The sequence below is a fragment of the Choloepus didactylus genome, chromosome 18 (genome assembly GCF_015220235.1).
Source record: "Choloepus didactylus isolate mChoDid1 chromosome 18, mChoDid1.pri, whole genome shotgun sequence".
Taxonomy (NCBI): Eukaryota; Metazoa; Chordata; class Mammalia; order Pilosa; family Megalonychidae; genus Choloepus; species Choloepus didactylus.
In genome coordinates this window covers 56,417,016-56,435,325 of record NC_051324.1, presented here as the reverse complement: position 1 = coordinate 56,435,325, position 18,310 = coordinate 56,417,016, and the positions used below count along the sequence as shown (strand labels likewise).

The window sequence follows — 18,310 nt, the reverse complement described above, 5'->3', positions numbered from 1 at the left end:
CAGTTGCCGTTCCGCTGTCCTGGGGCCGATGCACCCTGTCCTGGTGGTGCAAGGGCAAGTGGAGCCTCCCCTGATTTCAGCAGAGAGCCCGGGGCAGAGGACGGAGACGGCATGTTGGGAGGACCCTAAAATGCAAGCTGGCTGGCCGCTGAACTCCTTCCCTGGTGTGTGTGTGGATGTCTGACTTGCTTCTGATGCTTCTGGGTCTTGGTTTTCTATCACTTTGGAGGCCAAGTCACTTCAGCAATCCTCCTCCTCTCCTGGGTTTCTCAGGCCAGTACCCGTTTACTGTGCACATGCCCTAAATTCTGCAGGAGCCTCATTCTCAGCTCGTGGCAAGTCTGTCCCAACCTGGCCACCTCCCTGGAATTCAGCCCCAATCATAACTCAGGGGAACTTTCTGCAATGTTTCAAAGAACTTTTTTCCCCACAAGCAGCCCTCCAGCCCCTTGGGCCCTGCCACAGACACCAGCAGGCAGGTACCATCCCCCCACCTCCCACCAGCTGAGGCAGCTGCTCGGACCTCAGCATCCAGACCCTAGCCCGGGAAGATGCCAAGAATGGCTCCTGCACCCGAGAGCATGTTCCGTGTTTAAGAAGATGAAACTGACCTCCAAATCTAAAACTACCTTTATTTGTGGTTGGCTCAATATAAGATACCATCATCAATCAGCAGAATTATAAAACTGTACAGGAGGTACAAAAATATGCTGTTTAACTTAGATAATCACCCTCACAGCATCAAGCTTTAAAAATATACAAAAAAGTTGTACAATCTGGCAGTTTATAAAATATAAAGCTAAAAAGAGGTTTTTAGGCTCCACAAAGAGGATTGTATTACACAATTAACACATACCAATTCAACAAGTAATTGTCCACAGAGAAGACACAATGGCACAGAATTTCTTTTTAAAATCACCTAAAAATTAACATTTTACCCCGACCAAATTGTTCACCCTTTAAGACAAGACTACTGCAAGGCGTCCATCCCTTGGAAGGATACAGTATCACTTCTCCTTTTCCAGTTTATAATGGTCAGCGGTGTCCAAAATAAATCTGATACACTTTAAGCAAGAACAATTGTAACTGGATACACTTTGGAGTAAAAATTAAATAAATATAAATAGGTTAAATAAATAGGTCATTGCAAACAGAACACTACACAAGGCATGCATGTGAGAATGCCGCAAAAGTGACCGGTAATGCTTTCCAGGTAAGTGGGGTCTCCCCCGTCACAGCTTTAGGGATACTGAAAAGGAATACTGTATCCACCAAACACAGAAAGAGCACAGGCAGGAGAGAATTGGGGGAGAGTGGGGGGCACTTTGGCTGTTAGTGGTGGTGGTTAAGCCTCCTCTCTCATATCGCAGACACGTCCTTTTGTAATTTTCCAACAAAAACAGAAAAGATTTAAGTGCCAATACAATAATCAAAAACAGAGTTACTCACAGGTAATTACTGCTCTATGAAGAAAACAAGAGAAGAGACACTTTGGTTTTAAAGATAATGGTCCAACTCCAGAAGGCAGAATTTTTGCTCACCTGATGAGACAACTGATGAGTTTCTTCTAGGAAAAGCCAGTGCTAGCCCATACACAACTACAACAGCTACTCCAGGATGGCAAAGTAACAGACAAGGAAAAGAAACGCTGGGAAATACACAGATAATCAGTTTCATAAACTAAAAGAGCAGAGAGGGAAAAGTTAAACCAAGGTTGTCAAGAGGCTCTCTGCAGGTGTGCTGTCTTTCCCTCCCAGCTCTCCCAGTGCAGAGGCTGGGAAAGCCGAGCCAGCCCCCCTTCCCCGAGGCCACCAGAATCAAATGCAACAGACCCAGAGGGAGATGGAAACAGTTTTGGGAAAACCAAACCTGGCCAAAGTCCAAGTTCTGAAAAGACAGCGGCCAAGGAGAGAAAGTTTTACAACCGGAAGTCCCCACAGCCACAAGAAAGGTTAGATCAGCAACCAATTAGTCTCTTTTATTGCGGTGAGAAGAAAAGCCAATGATAAATGAAGTACCTGCACACAAAACCTTACCGAGGAGGATCAGGGTTAACTGATGAGGATCTTTCTTCTAGAGTGGGAAGAATACTTTTCTGGATCCAGTAACCTGTGGATCTTCCAGTACAACAGACGTCCTTGACCAGAGGGGCCCCTCACTGCAAAGAGCCCATGGCGACTACTGCACTGGGGTGGGGTGCGAAGGAACTTGGCATCCAGGATTTTCTATGTCAGCAACTAGGGGATACAGCAACTTACCAAGTAATACCAACAACCCCGAAAGTGCAAATGCTTTGACACCCGGTGAAGTTTTAAAGACTCAAGAAGTACAACAGAAATTCCCACATGGACGTGCACGTACACACACACAAGCTAAAGATGGTTCAACACAAGATCTAAATAAATTATCATGTCCTTTGGGCTCCTAACAGATGTAACTACATCTGTCTTAAAGAAGAAGATAGTGTACTTCTAACAAGTTAAACGGAAAAATAAAAGTTAAATAGCCTTCCAGTAGTTGCAGAAGTCCCAGAATCAAACAGCTCAGCCACCACATGATGGAAAACGTGGTAGATCTTTGTTCTAGTCCACAAGACAACTGCATGCTGCACCGAGCACAACAGGACACTGGAATTCTAGAGACTAGAATTGGATTTGCCAGACGATGCCCAAGGTCTTTTCCATGATGAGTGTCCACATGAGACTTTTTCAAACCTCCGAGGGCCTGATGAGTGACTGGGTTTCTCAAGATGACAGAGACAGACAGACAGAAGGTGACCTGACCAGATCTGGGTGGGCTCTGGGACAGCATGATGTAAACCCAGGGTGCAGGCCTCAGCCCGCACACTTTTTGATTCCTTCGTAGCACGGATGCTTCTTGTTGTCTCTCTCACTGTATGCTCTTCAAAGGCAGAAATTTTGTCTATCTTGTTCATCTCTGTATCCCTAGCGCCCAGGATCAGGCCTCACTCATGTAATAAGCACTCAAATAAAAAACAGTGAATAAACAAGTTTGAGAAATTTGGGGTGGTTGGAAACTAATTCAATTAGTAGAAAAGGAATTTGAAAAAAGTTGTCCCAGTGGTGAGTCCAGCCAAAACGGGGACATACCACAACCACTGCACAACTAGAAATCACCCAGCTACTCCCCAAAGAGAAACTTCAGTGACGAGAACAAGGAGAGGTGGCACAGGAGGCCGGAAGTCCTGTTTAGTCACTTGTGGCACCTTCTACCCTGACTCTCAGGTTGTCACCACTCGAGGCCATGGGCCAAGCTGACGTGGAGCCATGTGGAGGACGGCATCTAAACCATCCCGTCACAGGGCATCAGCGTGTGGAGGAGAGAAGTCATCTGGCAGTGTTCCTGAAGGACAGACAATGTGGCAGACGACGCAATGGCCTGGCTCCAGGGTCCAAATGAAGTCATCGATGAGGTTGAAAGACATAGGATAATATGAATATTAAGGGGGAAAAGTTACTTTTGGCATTATGACAGGAAGAAAAGTGAATTCTACAAAGCCAGAATAAGAACTTTTGATGAGTGGCCCTGATAAAAACACACAATCAGAGAACATCCTACAAGAAGAAGAAACAGTGATTTCTCTCTAAGTTAGTAAAACTAGACAATTAAATTCTTACTCCTGAGTGGAGTCTGCAGAGCTCACCAGCACTGGAGAAAGTACGCTGGGACCGTTTCCTTCCAGGGTCCCTGGTTACATTTAACCTCTAAGGCTCTTGGTAGAGAAAAGACAGAGGAATTGTTGACTAAAATTAAAGCTAAAAATTATATTAAATTTTGGGGGAAAAAAAGGATCTGGCATTGACATAATTTAGGGAATGTAACTTTGAAGTTGTTTAATACATGTACATGCTGTTGCTATGATGTTTTATTCGTCAGCATGAGAGAACGCTCTAAATACGAGCATTCTTTCTTGAGGGGAATGGAGATTCCTGGTAGTTTAACCACACAAAAGATGAATCTTGCATTTCTTCTTCATGAGTAAGCGTAAAGTTAAGTTTAGCTTACTTACAGCTGATGCAGCATTCTATGGTTTGATCAAAATCTAAAGTTATTAAAATTTGAAGAAAGACATGGAAGTCTGCCCACTAAGTGTGGTGACCCTGGCTGGCCTCCCACCCCCGAGCAGCTCCGTCCTGCAGCCTCAGGGCAGGGGGGCCTCCTCCCCGCTGCCCCTGGAGATGCCCTGGCGGCTGTGAGTGCCCCCTCAGCCTGCTCCCCGTCCGCTTGCTCAGGCTGGGTCGGAGCCGCTCCCCTTCATGCCACCCACCCCCAGCAGCTCCTGAACACCCCCAATGGCCCAGGGCACAAACCCACCACAGGTCACGGTTCAAGCCACCAGTGCCCTGGGCCGCAGCTGCCTCTGGGACGAGTGTCCTCTTTGTTTCGGAGAGAAACCTGCGGCTCCGACCTCCCTGTCCAGAACGCACTGCTGGCCAGTCTCTAACGCTGCGCCCCATGCAAGGTTCTCGCTGCCTCTGAGAAAATACCAATTAGCAGTGGCCTGGGCTCCTCGGGGCTCATTCGTGATCCATGCGCCACCTCCTGCCCCAGGGGCGACCCCCTCTGAACCTCCTCCTCGGCAGCCCCCCTCCTGGGCCCCACTTCCAGTTGGAGGCAGCACTCGGTGCTTCCCCAGCCCAGCTGGCTGAGGACAGACATGCCCCTGGTCCCAGCACGCAGGCAGAGCTGAGGATTCCTTCTCTCCCTTCCTCAGAGGCTCTTTCAGCCCACGGGATTACATCAAACAGGAGTTTTTAAAAGACACAGAAGCCTGAAGCAAGTTCATCCAGCTGAAGGTCAAAGGTGCTCCTTTCGCTGCCTCTGGGTGGACCCTCCTTTGCAGACATCCCTGATTGTAAAGCGTTCACGGCCAATGTTTGCCCAGTTCTGCTGGTCAGGAGGGGTCACCTCTCCCACTGCCTGGGGCCAGCATTATCCTCTGCTGGCTGCGGAGCAGGCAGCTCAAGGCACTTGGTTGGGAAGGTGGGCTCCCTGCTAGGCCGGCGGTGTCAGCTCCGGGTTGAACAGACCCGGCCCTCAGTCACAGCTGGGGCCTCCCAGAATGGCGGACCTGCCCTGGCTCAGAGGGCATCTGGGGTCACCGGGGGCCGGGGTTCTGGGGGCTCCTGGGAGTAGTAGGGCTGGAAGAGTCTCTCGTGGCTGCACAGCTCCATGGCCCGGTGGGTGTGGGAGAGAAGGTGGGGGAAGCGCGAGGTGAAGTAGCGCACAAAGTCGTCAGGGAGGGAGCCCAGCGTCTCCCGCACCTCCATGGGGAGCTCCCGGTAGTGGTGCTTCTGCAAATGGGGCAGACACACAGACAGAGAGATTCAGCAGTTAGAGAGCTCAGGGAACTCTGGTAAAAGATCCTTTATTATTCAAGCAAGACAGAATAGGAGTGATTTGGGTTCTCTATAAAGAAGAGAATAAAAGGTTTATGCAACTCATAACCTCTCTCTCATCACCTTGCCTGCTTCCTTCCCCTCATTCAGGAAAGGCCCAGGGAGATCCTCACTTCCAGAGAGGCCAGCTGGGCAGGGGACAGGCTTCCCGTGGTGGTCAGGACCGAACGGGATGCCTGGCAGCCTCGAGAGGCGTAAAGTCACCTGGGATTGAAGCGCCCGCCCCGCGGGCTTGGAGGCATCGTCTGGGTCTGGGGGCAGCCCCCGTTTGAAGGCTGCTTGGTTACAGCACAGCATGAGGACTCTCCCAGGCTCCTCCAGAGGACAAGTGGGGGCCCCTGCCCTGAGCCCTTGGACACCAGGCTCCCCCTCAGGGGTGTGTTTATATGGTGGCTGCACGAGGCAGGCAGAGAACACCACAAACGTCACAGAGAGACCATGAAGGACACCAGCATCCGAGCGGCCAGCTTCACAAAGCCCAACGCCCCAGGCCATGGCCCTGAAGGGAAAACCACGTTCAGGGAAGAAACAGCCTCCAGTTTGCCTCTGAGATGCCGCCCACAGCAGGATGGAAGGAGGCGGCGTCCGTGCTGTGCCACTTGGTCTTTCCACCCCAGTGTTCACAAACCCTTTACCTTATTTCTCATGGCTCGGAGGAGATCTCTGACGGAGCCACCTTTATAGGTTCTGAATTTACGAAGGTCTAGAACAAAGAGTCAAGGAATGCAATGGTTACGCAAATAAATAAGCCAACAAATCTTAAAAGAAAATTTCTGGAGCTTCCTGGGATTAAGCAACCAGGCTGAAAGGCAGCACCCTCCACATTCACGGTCCACAGGAACATATCACCCAAACTGAACCTCAGGGCGAGGGGATTCTGAGCCCCACCTCCTGATCATGCCTACAATCAGGGATAACCACCCAATTTTTCAAACCTAGGGTGGCACCTATTCTAACCTGTCACTATTAGAAAAGAAAAAAAACGAATGTAAGTGCAAAGGGTCTATTTGTCTTGAAACCACAGAAGACACACCCAAAGTCTCCACCCCTGTAAGTGGCACTGGGAGCCCAAACAGCCTGGATTGCCATCTCCATGTCCGCTTCTTAGAAACAGCTGCTGCCTCTGAAACATTTCCACCAGTTCTGACTTGCACATCTCGAGGCCTTCGGCCTGAGTCACCTGTCTGGAGGGGGACGGTGATGTTCTCCCTCCAGTCCATCTTCACCACAGCTCTTCCGCCTCGCTCCAGCTGCTTCACAATCGGGCCGTCCAGGGACTCCTTTTCTATTCGGTCACTCACGTCCTGGGAAGAAAACAAGGGCAAAGAACGATGGTCAGCACTTTAGAGATGCTGAATGCTGGAAGGTTGACATGCTCACAGCTACACAAGTCATAAGCAGACAGATGGCCCACTTAGGCTCAGAGCTTGCAGCAAACACTCCACCCCGCCTCCCGCCCCCACCGCAAATCCATTAGTTTTTTCCCCATGAGGCATCTGACTGTTGCTCGCTGCAGGTGGGCCTGCACAGACCACCACCACAATGGAGAGATGTCCCAGATGCACACTGGCACAGCCCCTGAAACCATCATAGTTCCCACATATACATGCACATTCTGCACAGAGCCATGAGTGCAACCTATATTCCTCACTGAACAAAAAAAAAGCAGCTCAATTTTGGTTTGCATCCAGTACTTTGCCCACACATTGAAACAGACCAGGCTCAAATCCATAATTGGAGGAGAGTCATCGCTCCAAATTTGAACATTAGAATACTTTTAGAGAAGGAAACTCAGTGATGAGAGTATGGGCTCTGCAGGTGCCAGCCCTGGATTCAAACCTTGCTCTGCACCTGATTGCGGCAATCCAGGGGGAGACCAGGAGGCACCCCGAGCCTCGGCCCCTCCGAGCCCCCACAGCTGAGGAGGCAGGGAAGGAAAAGGCCCATGTCCATTCATGTAAAGCAGCCCACAGGACCAAGGCTTCATTTCTTTGATGAAGCTGAGGCCAGAGTGGCTGAACCTCTAGCAGCTGCTAGAGAAAAGCCTTACAGAGATGACAGGTGGTGGCTGGGGATAGGCTGGCAACACGCGGTTCTAAGTGGCAAAGCCCTTCCAGCCAGGTGATAAGGACAGAACGCAAGAGATACTTGGAGATACTAAAAATTGAAATCCTAACCCTTGCTGGGGTGAAGGTCCCTTTTGTGAGTTTTATCCCCATTCTGTACTTCTGTCATCACCAAAGTAACCTGGTTAGTTTTCTGGTCCTTTTAGACATCTAGACTTCAGAATTTTAACGTTATTTCCCATGGAAAACAATTATCAATTCTGATATTGTACACACCAACTGGTTGTCATGGAAAATAGCCTTAAACCTGTCCCCTAATCCCATTCCAACTGAATAGTACTAAGCACGTGCCATGTGCAGGCAGTGTCTTAGGTGTTGGGGACAGAGTAGTGAATCATGCAGGAGCTTACGTTCTGGGGGTATCACTGCGGCCAGACTCCAGCCAGACTCCAAGACAATCTGACGAGCACTTCTAGACCCCGGTGCTCGCCAAGCTCTTCTCTGGGCTAGACCCGGGGGGGACGTGCTGCCCCCCGCCTCCCTGTTCTTTAGAGCTGGAGTGCTGGTGGGAGGCATCGTGGGTGAGTTATGCTAAACTCAGGAGGACTTCAAGAAACACTCCTTTCCACAAAGCTGCCTGGTGATGTCACACCACCTTAAGACAGTCAACCCCCCAGGATTTCATCCCCATGGATCCTCTACTTTAGCTTCTCAGAACTGATCTTAAGCAAAAAGAAACATGGCCAAAGACTGAGTAAAGATAACAGAAAAAAACTCCAACATAAGGAAATGTTTAAATTATGACTCTTGGATGAAATTATATGATGTCTGGGATTTGCGTCAAAATAATCTGGGGTAAGGAGAGGATGGAGGTTGAGTTAATAATTGTCGGAGCTGGATGATAGGTACATTCTCTCTACTTTGGTATATAATATCAGAAATTCCTGTAATATAGTTTTAAAAGTCATGACACATTCATATGATTGAATATGCCACTTTTGATTGTGGCAATATGGAAAGGGACAGAATTGAAATTTTAAAACTTTAAATATGGAAAAATACTTAAAATATTAATTACAGTACCAAAAAAAAAGAGTGTAAAACTATATACAGCTTGAGCCCAGTCACATTTGTATACATGTGAAGAAAATATATTAAAATGTCAATCATGATTATCTCTCAGTTACAGGATTGTGGGTCATTTGTTTTATTCTTTCTCCTTTCCTGTATTTTCAAAATCTAGGAAAAGTTACATGAAAATTATTGATTAAGATAACAGACATCTGTACCTGAAAGAATTGGAGCTGCTTTTCCACATCCCAGAAGAATGGATGTTTTAACACATGCTTTGCTGAGGGCCGTTTCTGAGGATCCATTGCAATCATTTTCTCTATTAACTCACGTGCAATGATGTCTTCTACAAAGGAGGGAAATAAACAAGTAACTAGTTATTTTCAACCAAAAAATAAACTGAAATACCAAAAACCTTAAAAATCTACATGCTCTTTGACTCAGCAATTCTTCTTATAGGAATTCCCAACAAAATAATTAAGAATATGCCCAAAATTTCGGCCAAAAAGGAGTCACTCTTTGTGAAAAGGAACAACTGGAAATATCCACTATCAGAGGCTCAAGCAAATACAGACTCTGACTCCATATACTGTGACATATACTCCTACACTGGGGACCACAAAAATAATATAGTGGCTGCATGTGAATTGCTGTGGAGGTAGGCAAGGTGATGTTAAAAAGAGCATGTTGCAAATAGTATGTAATACTAAACCCCATTTTTAATAAAAATATGCATATATGCCTAGATAAATGCTCAGAATAATGTGTATAAAGACAGTGACAGTAATCATCACTGAATAATGGAATTATGAGCCTTTAGGCTAATCTGTTTTTTCTCCAAGGAATAAGGGAAATTAACCAATAAGCAAAAAATAAGTTAATCTTACTTTTTTCAAAAGGCAGCACTAGGATGTCATGGGCCAATTATGACCCAGAAACCCTGAAGTCAGGAAGAAAGATTTGTTGCACCTGTGCAGAGAGTAAGGCCGATGTTCCTCTGTCCCCCAGCCCAGCACAGCCTGCACCCCGGCTGGCCACTACCCTTCACACAACAGTCCAGTTTATGGAACACGGACAGGGAGGCAGCATAGGAAGGGACCTCAGATTATTTAACCCTCACAAGTTGAGCTGGAAAACAGAAGTCCCCAAAGTGGAGCCCTGCCCAGATCATCCAAGTAACTGGGTGACCTGATGGAACCTCAGTGGTTCTTGGCTTTAGAGGGTGGCACTCCAAAGGTAACCCAGTCCAGCCCTCTGCTGGCTTTGAGAAAGAGTCCTCAGCTGACTGCCACCGAAAGGGTGAGCCTCTGGGAAGATGGGCCTCCGAGAGGACAGATGCGGCACCGTCCCAACCCCCAGCTACTCCCACCCCCTCCCACCGCCTGCTCACCGTGCTTCTCTGGGTGTAAGCAGTCAAGGCTGTAGGCACCCAGGAGGATGTTGGCCTGCCGCTGCAGGGATTTGCCAAAAGGGTGGCTGCCCTCAGATATCACATAGTAAAAGACGCAGCCCGCAGAGAAGATGTCCACTGTGTAGGTCTGAAAAGAAATGGGTGTGAGAGGCCTTCCAGAGCAGAGTTCTCATGCTCACTCTGCAGCCGGGGAGAAGAGTGTTGCTGTAACTCCTTCTGCCTTGAAGGCGTCTCAGGAGAATCAGCTGATATATATGAGGAGCTCGGGGCAGGGCTGGGTCCCGGGCAGGGGCCATGTGCAAGTGTCGCCCATCGTAGTGGAGAACCTGGCTCTGGAGTCAACTTCCTGGAACACTGGCTCTGAACCTCACAGCTGGAAGAACTTGTATGAGCCCATTATCCACTCTGTGCCTCAGTTTCCCTACAATGCCCAAGGCAAATGCAGTCTGCAGGGTTTTCCCTGTCCACTTGGAAAGACCTTCTCAATAGGAGGACTGAAGCTCAAGAAAATCCCTGTCTTATCACCAGCTGGTTACAAAACCAAGAAACAGACATCCCAGGGAGTAAATCCCAGAGTTAACATTTTAAAATGTTAAAATAAACAGTGTGCAACAAAAGACTGCCAGACAAAGAAACTGAAAATGATGGCCCGTCCAAAGGAAGATGATAAAAACACAGAAAACATCAACGAAGAAGACAAGTATCTGGATGTACCAAACAATGCCCTTAAAAAATAATCTTTAAAATGCTAGAGGAGAAGAAGGAAAGTACAAAGAAAGAACTAAAGGATATCAGGAGAACAATGAATGAACAATATGAGAGCCTAAGTAGGGAGACAGAAATTTTAAAATGGAACCAAACAGAACTATTGGAGTTGAAGACCATAGTAACTGAAATGAAAAATGCTCAGGAGGGTTTCAGGAGTAGACTGGAGCTGGCAGAAGAAAGAATAAGTGAACTGGAAGACAAGACACTTGAAATGAGTCAGGCTGAGGAGCAGAAATTAAAAAGAAATATTAAAAGTTAGCCTAAGACAGCTATGGGGTACCATCAAGCGCACCAATATGGGAGTTCCAGAAGGAGGAGAGAGAGAGAAAGGGGCAGAGTGGATAGTCAAAGAAACAGGAGATAATGACAGAGAACTTCCCGAACTTAGCAAAAGATGTGAGTGCGCACATCCAAGTAGCTCAGAGAACACCAAACAGGATAAACACGAAGGAAAATACACCCTGTCATATACTGATTTCATTATCAAATGCAAAGGACAAGGAGAGAGTTCTGAAAAAAGCTGCAAGAGAAAAGCAATGTGCTACATAAAAGGGAGTCCCACTTAGATTCAGTGCTGATTTTTCATCAGAAACCATGGAGGCAAAAAGGCAGTGGGTTGAAATACTTAAAAGTGTTGAAGGGAAAAAACTGCCAGCCAATAATTTTATATCCAGTGAGACTTTATTTCAAAAATGAGGGTGAGGCCAAGGGGCAAGATAGTGGCATATAGAGTTTGTGGAATTTAGTTAGTCCTCTAGAACAACTAGCCAATAGCCAGGAACAACTAGTAAATAGTCTGGAACAACTGTTGGGGTCATGCGTGACTGGACACACATCATACACCAGTGAGGAATGGGTAGAATGGCTGAAATCACAGCAGAGAACTGTAAGTAAAGCTCCTCAAACTGCGGAGCTGGTACCCCTCCCCCACCGGCATGGCAGGCTGAGCTGAAACACTTCCCTGTGGAAAAAAGAAGCAGATTACCTGGAGCAAGGGAAAGTAACTCACCAAACTCCAACCGTGGTTTTAATTAACAAATTTGGACTACTCAACACAAGCTAAGAGCACAGATAAACCTGGAGCAAGCAGGAAAGGAACCTGAGGTTCCTCCCAGTAGAGAGGAGACAGGGCTGAAGGAAAAAAAAAAAAAAAATAAAAACAGAGGCTTCTGGAAATAACTGAGCTCAGAATACTGGAAAATGGCTGTGTCCCAAGAAAAGGGTTGACTGGTGAAACGGGATGGGGGGTGGGTGGCTGGAGACTGTCTCTGAAAAGGGGCTTTCTCTCTTTTTCCTTTTTTTCCTCCCATTCCAAGTAGCTCATTAGAGAAAGCCTCAAGCATTTTCAATTGTCAGCACTGCTCCAAGCAACGGTGGAGTTAAGAGAGTCAGAGAGACAAAGGAGGAATTCAAGTGTAGAAGATAATTCCCTAAAGGGTAATCTTCCCAAAAAGGGGGGCATGGCCTAGCTAAAATGGCTGCCGTCCCTCAGAGAATTCAGACCCTAGGGCCTGGGCGGATGGGGGGGTGGGGAACAACTTAAGCTTGGCTTCTGACACCCTCAGCACCCGGCCAGGACAGAGTCTGCTGAGAATTAAAGGGGCCACACCTCTTTACACCAGTGTGGAGCTGCGGGCTGACAAGCATCACCAGCTGGACAGGATAGGAAAAGCACAGAGTCTAGAGGCATCACAGGAAAGTCTGACAACCTTCTGGATCTCACCCTCACAGAAACCTGATACTGAATACAACCTCCTCCTGAGACCTCGGCCTGTCTGGTCTGGTCTGGGAAAATCTGATTGGGGTAATCACAGAAACCAGACACCTAGACAACAAAAAATTATGGGTCACATTAGTTAAAATGAAGATATGGCCCAGTCAAAGGAACAAACCTACACTTTAACTGATATACAGGAATTGAAACAGTTATAGTATACAGTTATTAATCAAACAGATCTCCTAAATCAATCCAAAAATCAAATCAACAAGTTGAGGGAAGATATGGCAAAAGAGATGAAGGATATGAAGAAGACACTGGGTAAACATAAGGAAGAACTCGAAAGTTTGTAAAAACAATTGGAAGAACTTATGGGAATGAAAGGCACAAGAGAAGAGATGAAAAACACAATGGAGACATACAACAACAGATCTCAAGAGGCAGAAGAAAGGATTCATGAACTGGAGAACAGGACAGCTGAAATCCTACACACAAAAGAACAGATAGGGAAAAGAATGGGAAAATATGAGAAGGGTTTCAGGGAACTGAATGACAACAGGAATTACATAATGTACGTGTCAGGGGTGTCCCAGAAGGAGAAGAGAAGGGAAAAGGAGCAGAAAGAATAATGGAGGAAATAATCACTGAAAATTTCCCATCTGTTATGAAAGACATAAAATTACAGATCCAAGAAGTGCAGCGTACTCCAAACAGAATAGATCTGAGTAGACTGACTCCAAGACACTTAATAATCAGATTATCAAATGTCAAAGACAAAGAGAGAATTCTGAAAGCAGCAAGAGAAAAGCAATCCATCACATACAAGGGAAGCTCAATAAGACTGTGTGGATTTCTCAGTAGAAACCACAGAGGTGAGAAGGCACTGTTGTGATATATTTAAGATACTGAAAGAGAAAAACTGCCAACCAAGAATTCTATATCTGGCAAAACTGTCCTTCAAAAATGAGGGCGAGTTTAAAATATTTTCAGACAGACAGACACTGAGAGAGTTTGTGAACAAGATACCTGCACTACAGGAAATACTAAAGGGAGCACTAGAGGCAGAGAAGAAAAGACAGAAGGGAGAGGTTTGCAGAAGAGTGGAAAAATGAAGACTTTAAGTAAGGGTAAAAAGAGAGAGAGAGGAAAAAATAAAAATAAAGACAGATATGAAATATAAAACCAAAAGACAAACTTGTAGACAGTAAACATTATGTTGAGTGAAATTAGCCAGAAACAAAAGGATGGATACTGTATGGTCTCACTAGGATGGACTAACATTGATGAGTGAAATTTGAGAGTTGAGAACAGAGGTTATTAGGAGATAGAGGTTAGAGATCGGGTATTTGATGCTGAAGGAGTACAGAAGGTTCAACAGGGTTGACTGTATAGATCCAGAAATGGAATGGATAGCATTATAGTGTGTGATGGTAACACAATACTGTAAGTACTCTGAACAAAAATGAGTGTGAGTATGGTTGAAAGAGGAAGGCTAAGGGCAGGTATGACACCAGAAGGAAAGACAGAAGATAAAGACTGGGATTATATAACTTAGCAAAACCTAGAGTGGTCAATGATGGTGATTAAATGTACAAATATAAAAATATTTTTAAATGAACAAATGAATGCCAACATTGCAAGGTGTCGAAAATTGGATGGTTTAGGGAAAAAAAATAAAATCAATGCAAGCTAGAGTCTATAGTTAACGGTAATATTGTAAGATGCTTCCATTAACTGTAACAAAGGCAATATACCAAAGCTAAATACCTATAAGAGGGGGATACAAGGGAGTGATATGAGATTCTTGGTGGTGGTAATGTAGTCTGACCTTTTCATTGTATTTTATTTTTATTTTTCTTCTATCTTTTGTATTTTTGTTCTTCATTTTTTCCCCTCCTTTTCCTCATTCTTTGGGGAAGAGACGAAAATGTCCTCATATATATTGTGGTGGTGAATGCATAATTATGTGATTATACTGGGATTTACTGATTGTTTACTTAGGTGGATTGTATGGGGTGTGAATAAAACTATTAAAAAATAAACACAGCGATATAAGTGCTGGAGAAAAATGTGGAGAGTGGGATGTACCTATTCCCTGTTGATAGGGAAGTGGAACGGTGTAGCCCAGCTGGAGGTCAATGTGGTGGTTCCACAGGAAGCTAACGCTGGGGTTCCATATGGTCCTGTAACCCTGCTATTGGGTATACACTTCGAAGAACTGAGAGCAGGGACATGAGTGGACAATGCACACTGGTGTCTATGGCAGCCATATTCATGATTCACAGTGGATGGAGGCAGCCTAAGGGTACATCGACTGATAAACAGAATGGTGAATTGTGGTGTATGCATACAATGGAATACTGAGCAGGGGCAAGAAATGAAGTCATGAGGTATGCACCTGGATGAATGGACCTTGGGGACAGTATATTGAGTGAAATAAGCCAGAATCAAAAAGACAAACATTATAATGCCTCACTAATATGAACTATAATGTGCAAACTCTGAGAATTGAATCTGAGAGCACAGGTTATCAGGGGAAAGCTTATGGTAAAGGTTCCTAGATTGTAAGCTCGTACAGATGTCACATCTATTCATGAGTTGTAATGGTTATCTCTAAATTCTGAGATGCTGAGTCAGTCAGTCCCTATAACTTCAGGTATCTGCATGACACCTGAGACTCAGAGCCAGATTCCAGCAACTATGAATGTCAGTGTTACTGCATACAGCAAATGTTTAAAAAGCTGAAAAAGAGGTCAGACTTCAATTAGATATATGAACAAAATGGACTTGAGTAGAATTAAGGTAAATCAGACTAAAGGGAAAAGGATGATAGTGACTGTTTTAAAACCTCAACTTCCATGTGAGACCAAAGGAAGAGATGTTTATTTGGTGCAAAATTGATACTTTCTGTAGCACATTACATAATTTAACTTGCATGGTCAGTTTATTCAAACACTATAATTACACAGAACCTTGAATAAGGGATGAGATCTGGTTGGTTTTACAGGTTAGTGTGGAGCCCTGATACATCCCAGGGTAATGTGGGCAGAGAATAAAAACTATTTATAAAGCCCCCTTGAGGGCCTGGGGAAAAATGTGGAAACATTAAACTTCCCCACCTGGGGAATTCCTGATATTCTTGCAAGCATTGGGGAATACCATTGTAGTAGGCCAAGTTCTCAATTTTGAGGCTTGCACTTACGAAGCTTGTTACTGCAAAGGAGAGGCCAAGCCTACTTATAATGGTGCCTAAGAGTCACCCCCAGAGAACCTCTTTTGTTGCTCAGATGTGGCCTGTCTCTCTCTAAGTCCACTTGGCAGATAAACTCACTACCCTTCTCCCTACATGGGACATGACTCCCAGGGGTGTAAATCTCCCTGGCAATGTGAGACATGACTCCCAGGCATGAGTCTGGATCTGGCATCATGGGATTGGGAAAACCTTCCTGACCAAAAGGGGGAAGAGAAATTAAACAAAATAAAGTTTTGGTGGCTGAGAGATTTCAAATGGAGTTGAGAGGTTACTCTTATGCATTATATAGATATCCCTTTTTAGTTTTTAGTGTACTAGAATAGCTAGAAGGAAATACCAGAAACTGTTGAACTGCAATCCAGTATCCTTGATTCTTGAAGACAATCGTATACTGCTTACACAGTGTGACTGTGTGATAGCGAAAACCCTGTGGCTCACATTCCCTTTATCCAGTGTATGGACAAATGAGTAGAAAAAAGGGGGACAAAAAGTAAATGAATAATAGGGAGGAAAAAGGCATATGAGATGTTTTGGGTATTCTTTTTTACTTTTACTTTTATTTTTATTATTTTTTGAAGTAATGAAAATGTTCAAAAAATTGATTGTGGTGATGAATACACCTAAACAACTGATTGTACACTTTGGATGATTTTATGGTATGTGAATACATCTCGATAAAACTGCATTTAAAAAATGAGGGAGAAATTAAGACATTCACAGATAAAAGCTGAGGGCATTCATTACCACTAGTCCTGCCCTACAAGCAATGCTAAAAGGAGCTCTTCAGAATGAAAGGAAAGGACATTAAACAGTGTTTCAAAGCAGCATAAAGAAATAAAGACCTGTAGTAAAGGTAACAATTTGGGTAATTATAAATGTCAGTATTATTGTATTGTATCATTTGGTATGTACCTCCACTTCTGACTTTCTACAGATTCTAAAATGTAAGTGCATAAAAAGGTGACAAATCTAGGTTTCTGGACATACAATGTACAAAGACACAGGTGGTAAAAAGTTCAAAAAAGTGGTGGGGGACAGAGGGGTGTGAGAAAAGCATATATACATGCTATTGAAGTTAAGTTGGTATCAAACCAAATATGGCTATTATATATATAGGATGTTAAATTTTAACTCCATGGTAACCACAAGGAAAACAGGTGAAAATATATCCAGATAGAAGTGAGACAGCAACACTAAAAAGCAAATAAATATAAAAGGAGGCATTAACACAAGTGAGAGACAAAAAAGATGTTAGAGTTAGGTTAAATAGCAAAATGGCAGAAGAAAGTCCTGTATTATCTGTAGTGACTTTAAATGTAAATGAATGAAACTCTCCAGTCAAAAGGTAGAGATTGGCAGAATGGACAAAAAAGTATGACACAGTTATATTCTGTCTACAAGAGACTCACCTTAAAGTCAAAGGTATAAGTAAGTTGAAGGTGAAAGGATGGAAAAAATACACCATGCAAGCAGTAACCAAAAGAGAGCTGTGGTGGCTATACTGGTATCAGATAAAATAGACTTTGTCAAAAACAGTTACGAGGGACAAAGATGGTCATTATATCCTGAGAAAAGGGACAATTCAAAAGAAAGATGAAACAATTATAAATATATGTGCATCCAACAGCAGAATACATGAAGCAAACAGTGACAGATATGAAGGAGAAATTGATGGTTCTACATTAATAGTAGGAGACTTCAACATACTGCTCTCAGTAATGGACAGAACATGTAGGCGGAAGATCAATAAGGACTTACTTGAATAATACACTAAGCCAACTAGACCTAACAGAAATATATAGAACACTGCGTCCAACAAAAGCAGAAGACACATTCTCTTCAAGTGCACATGGATCATTCTCCAGAATAAATCATATGTTAGGTCACAAAACAAGTCTCAATAATTAAAAACATCGCAATCCTACAATATAAATTCTCTGACCACAGTGGAATGAATAAAAGAGGGAGAAATGGAAAATTCCCAAATCTGTAGAAATCAGACAACATATTTTTAAAAACCAATGGGTTAAGGAGGAGATCACAAGCGAAATCAGAAAATATCTTGAGGTGAATGAAAATACAACATACTAAAACTTATGGGAGGCAGTGAAGACAGTACTGAGAGGGAAAGTTATAGTTCTAAATGCTTACATTAAAAAAGAAGAAAGACTTCAAATCAGAGACCTAACCTGAAAATTGGAAGTACTAGAAAAAGAAGAGCAAACTAAACCCAAAGTGAGCAGAAGGAAGGAAACAAAAGATTAGAGCAGAGATAAATGAAATAGAAAAAAAAAAAAAAAAAAGAGAGCGAACCAACAAAACCAAAAGTTTATTTTCTCTGAAAAGATCAAAAAAATTGACAAACCTTTAGCTAGACTGACAAAGAAAAAAAGAGAGAGGACACAAATAACAAAAAATCAGAAATTAAAAGGGGGACATTCTATTCTCCCCACTGAAATAAAGACTTTAAGAGGATACTATGAACAACTGTATGCCAATGAATTAGATAAGCTAGATGAAATGGGCAAATTCCTAGAAATACACAAACTACCTACACTGACTCAAGAAGAAATAGAAGCTCTCAACAAACCAACAAACCAATTA

At 44.2% G+C, this 18,310-nt stretch overlaps 1 protein-coding gene across 2 annotated transcripts in view; it reads right to left on the bottom strand.

Annotated features, from left to right (window-relative positions):
• Nucleotides 1–612: 612 nt before the first annotated feature.
• The window catches only part of ERN1 (endoplasmic reticulum to nucleus signaling 1), a 101,555-nt gene continuing 83,857 nt past the window's right edge, over nt 613–18,310 (bottom strand). For both annotated transcript variants that reach the window (XM_037808480.1, XM_037808481.1), the window contains exons 18-22: nt 9,948–10,095; nt 8,776–8,903; nt 6,601–6,724; nt 6,056–6,123; nt 613–5,315 (exon numbers count right to left, since the gene is read on the bottom strand). In XM_037808480.1, coding sequence (XP_037664408.1) covers nt 5,103–5,315; nt 6,056–6,123; nt 6,601–6,724; nt 8,776–8,903; nt 9,948–10,095 — 681 coding nt within the window. In that variant the 3' untranslated portion in view covers nt 613–5,102. The remainder of the gene's footprint in view (nt 5,316–6,055; nt 6,124–6,600; nt 6,725–8,775; nt 8,904–9,947; nt 10,096–18,310) is intronic.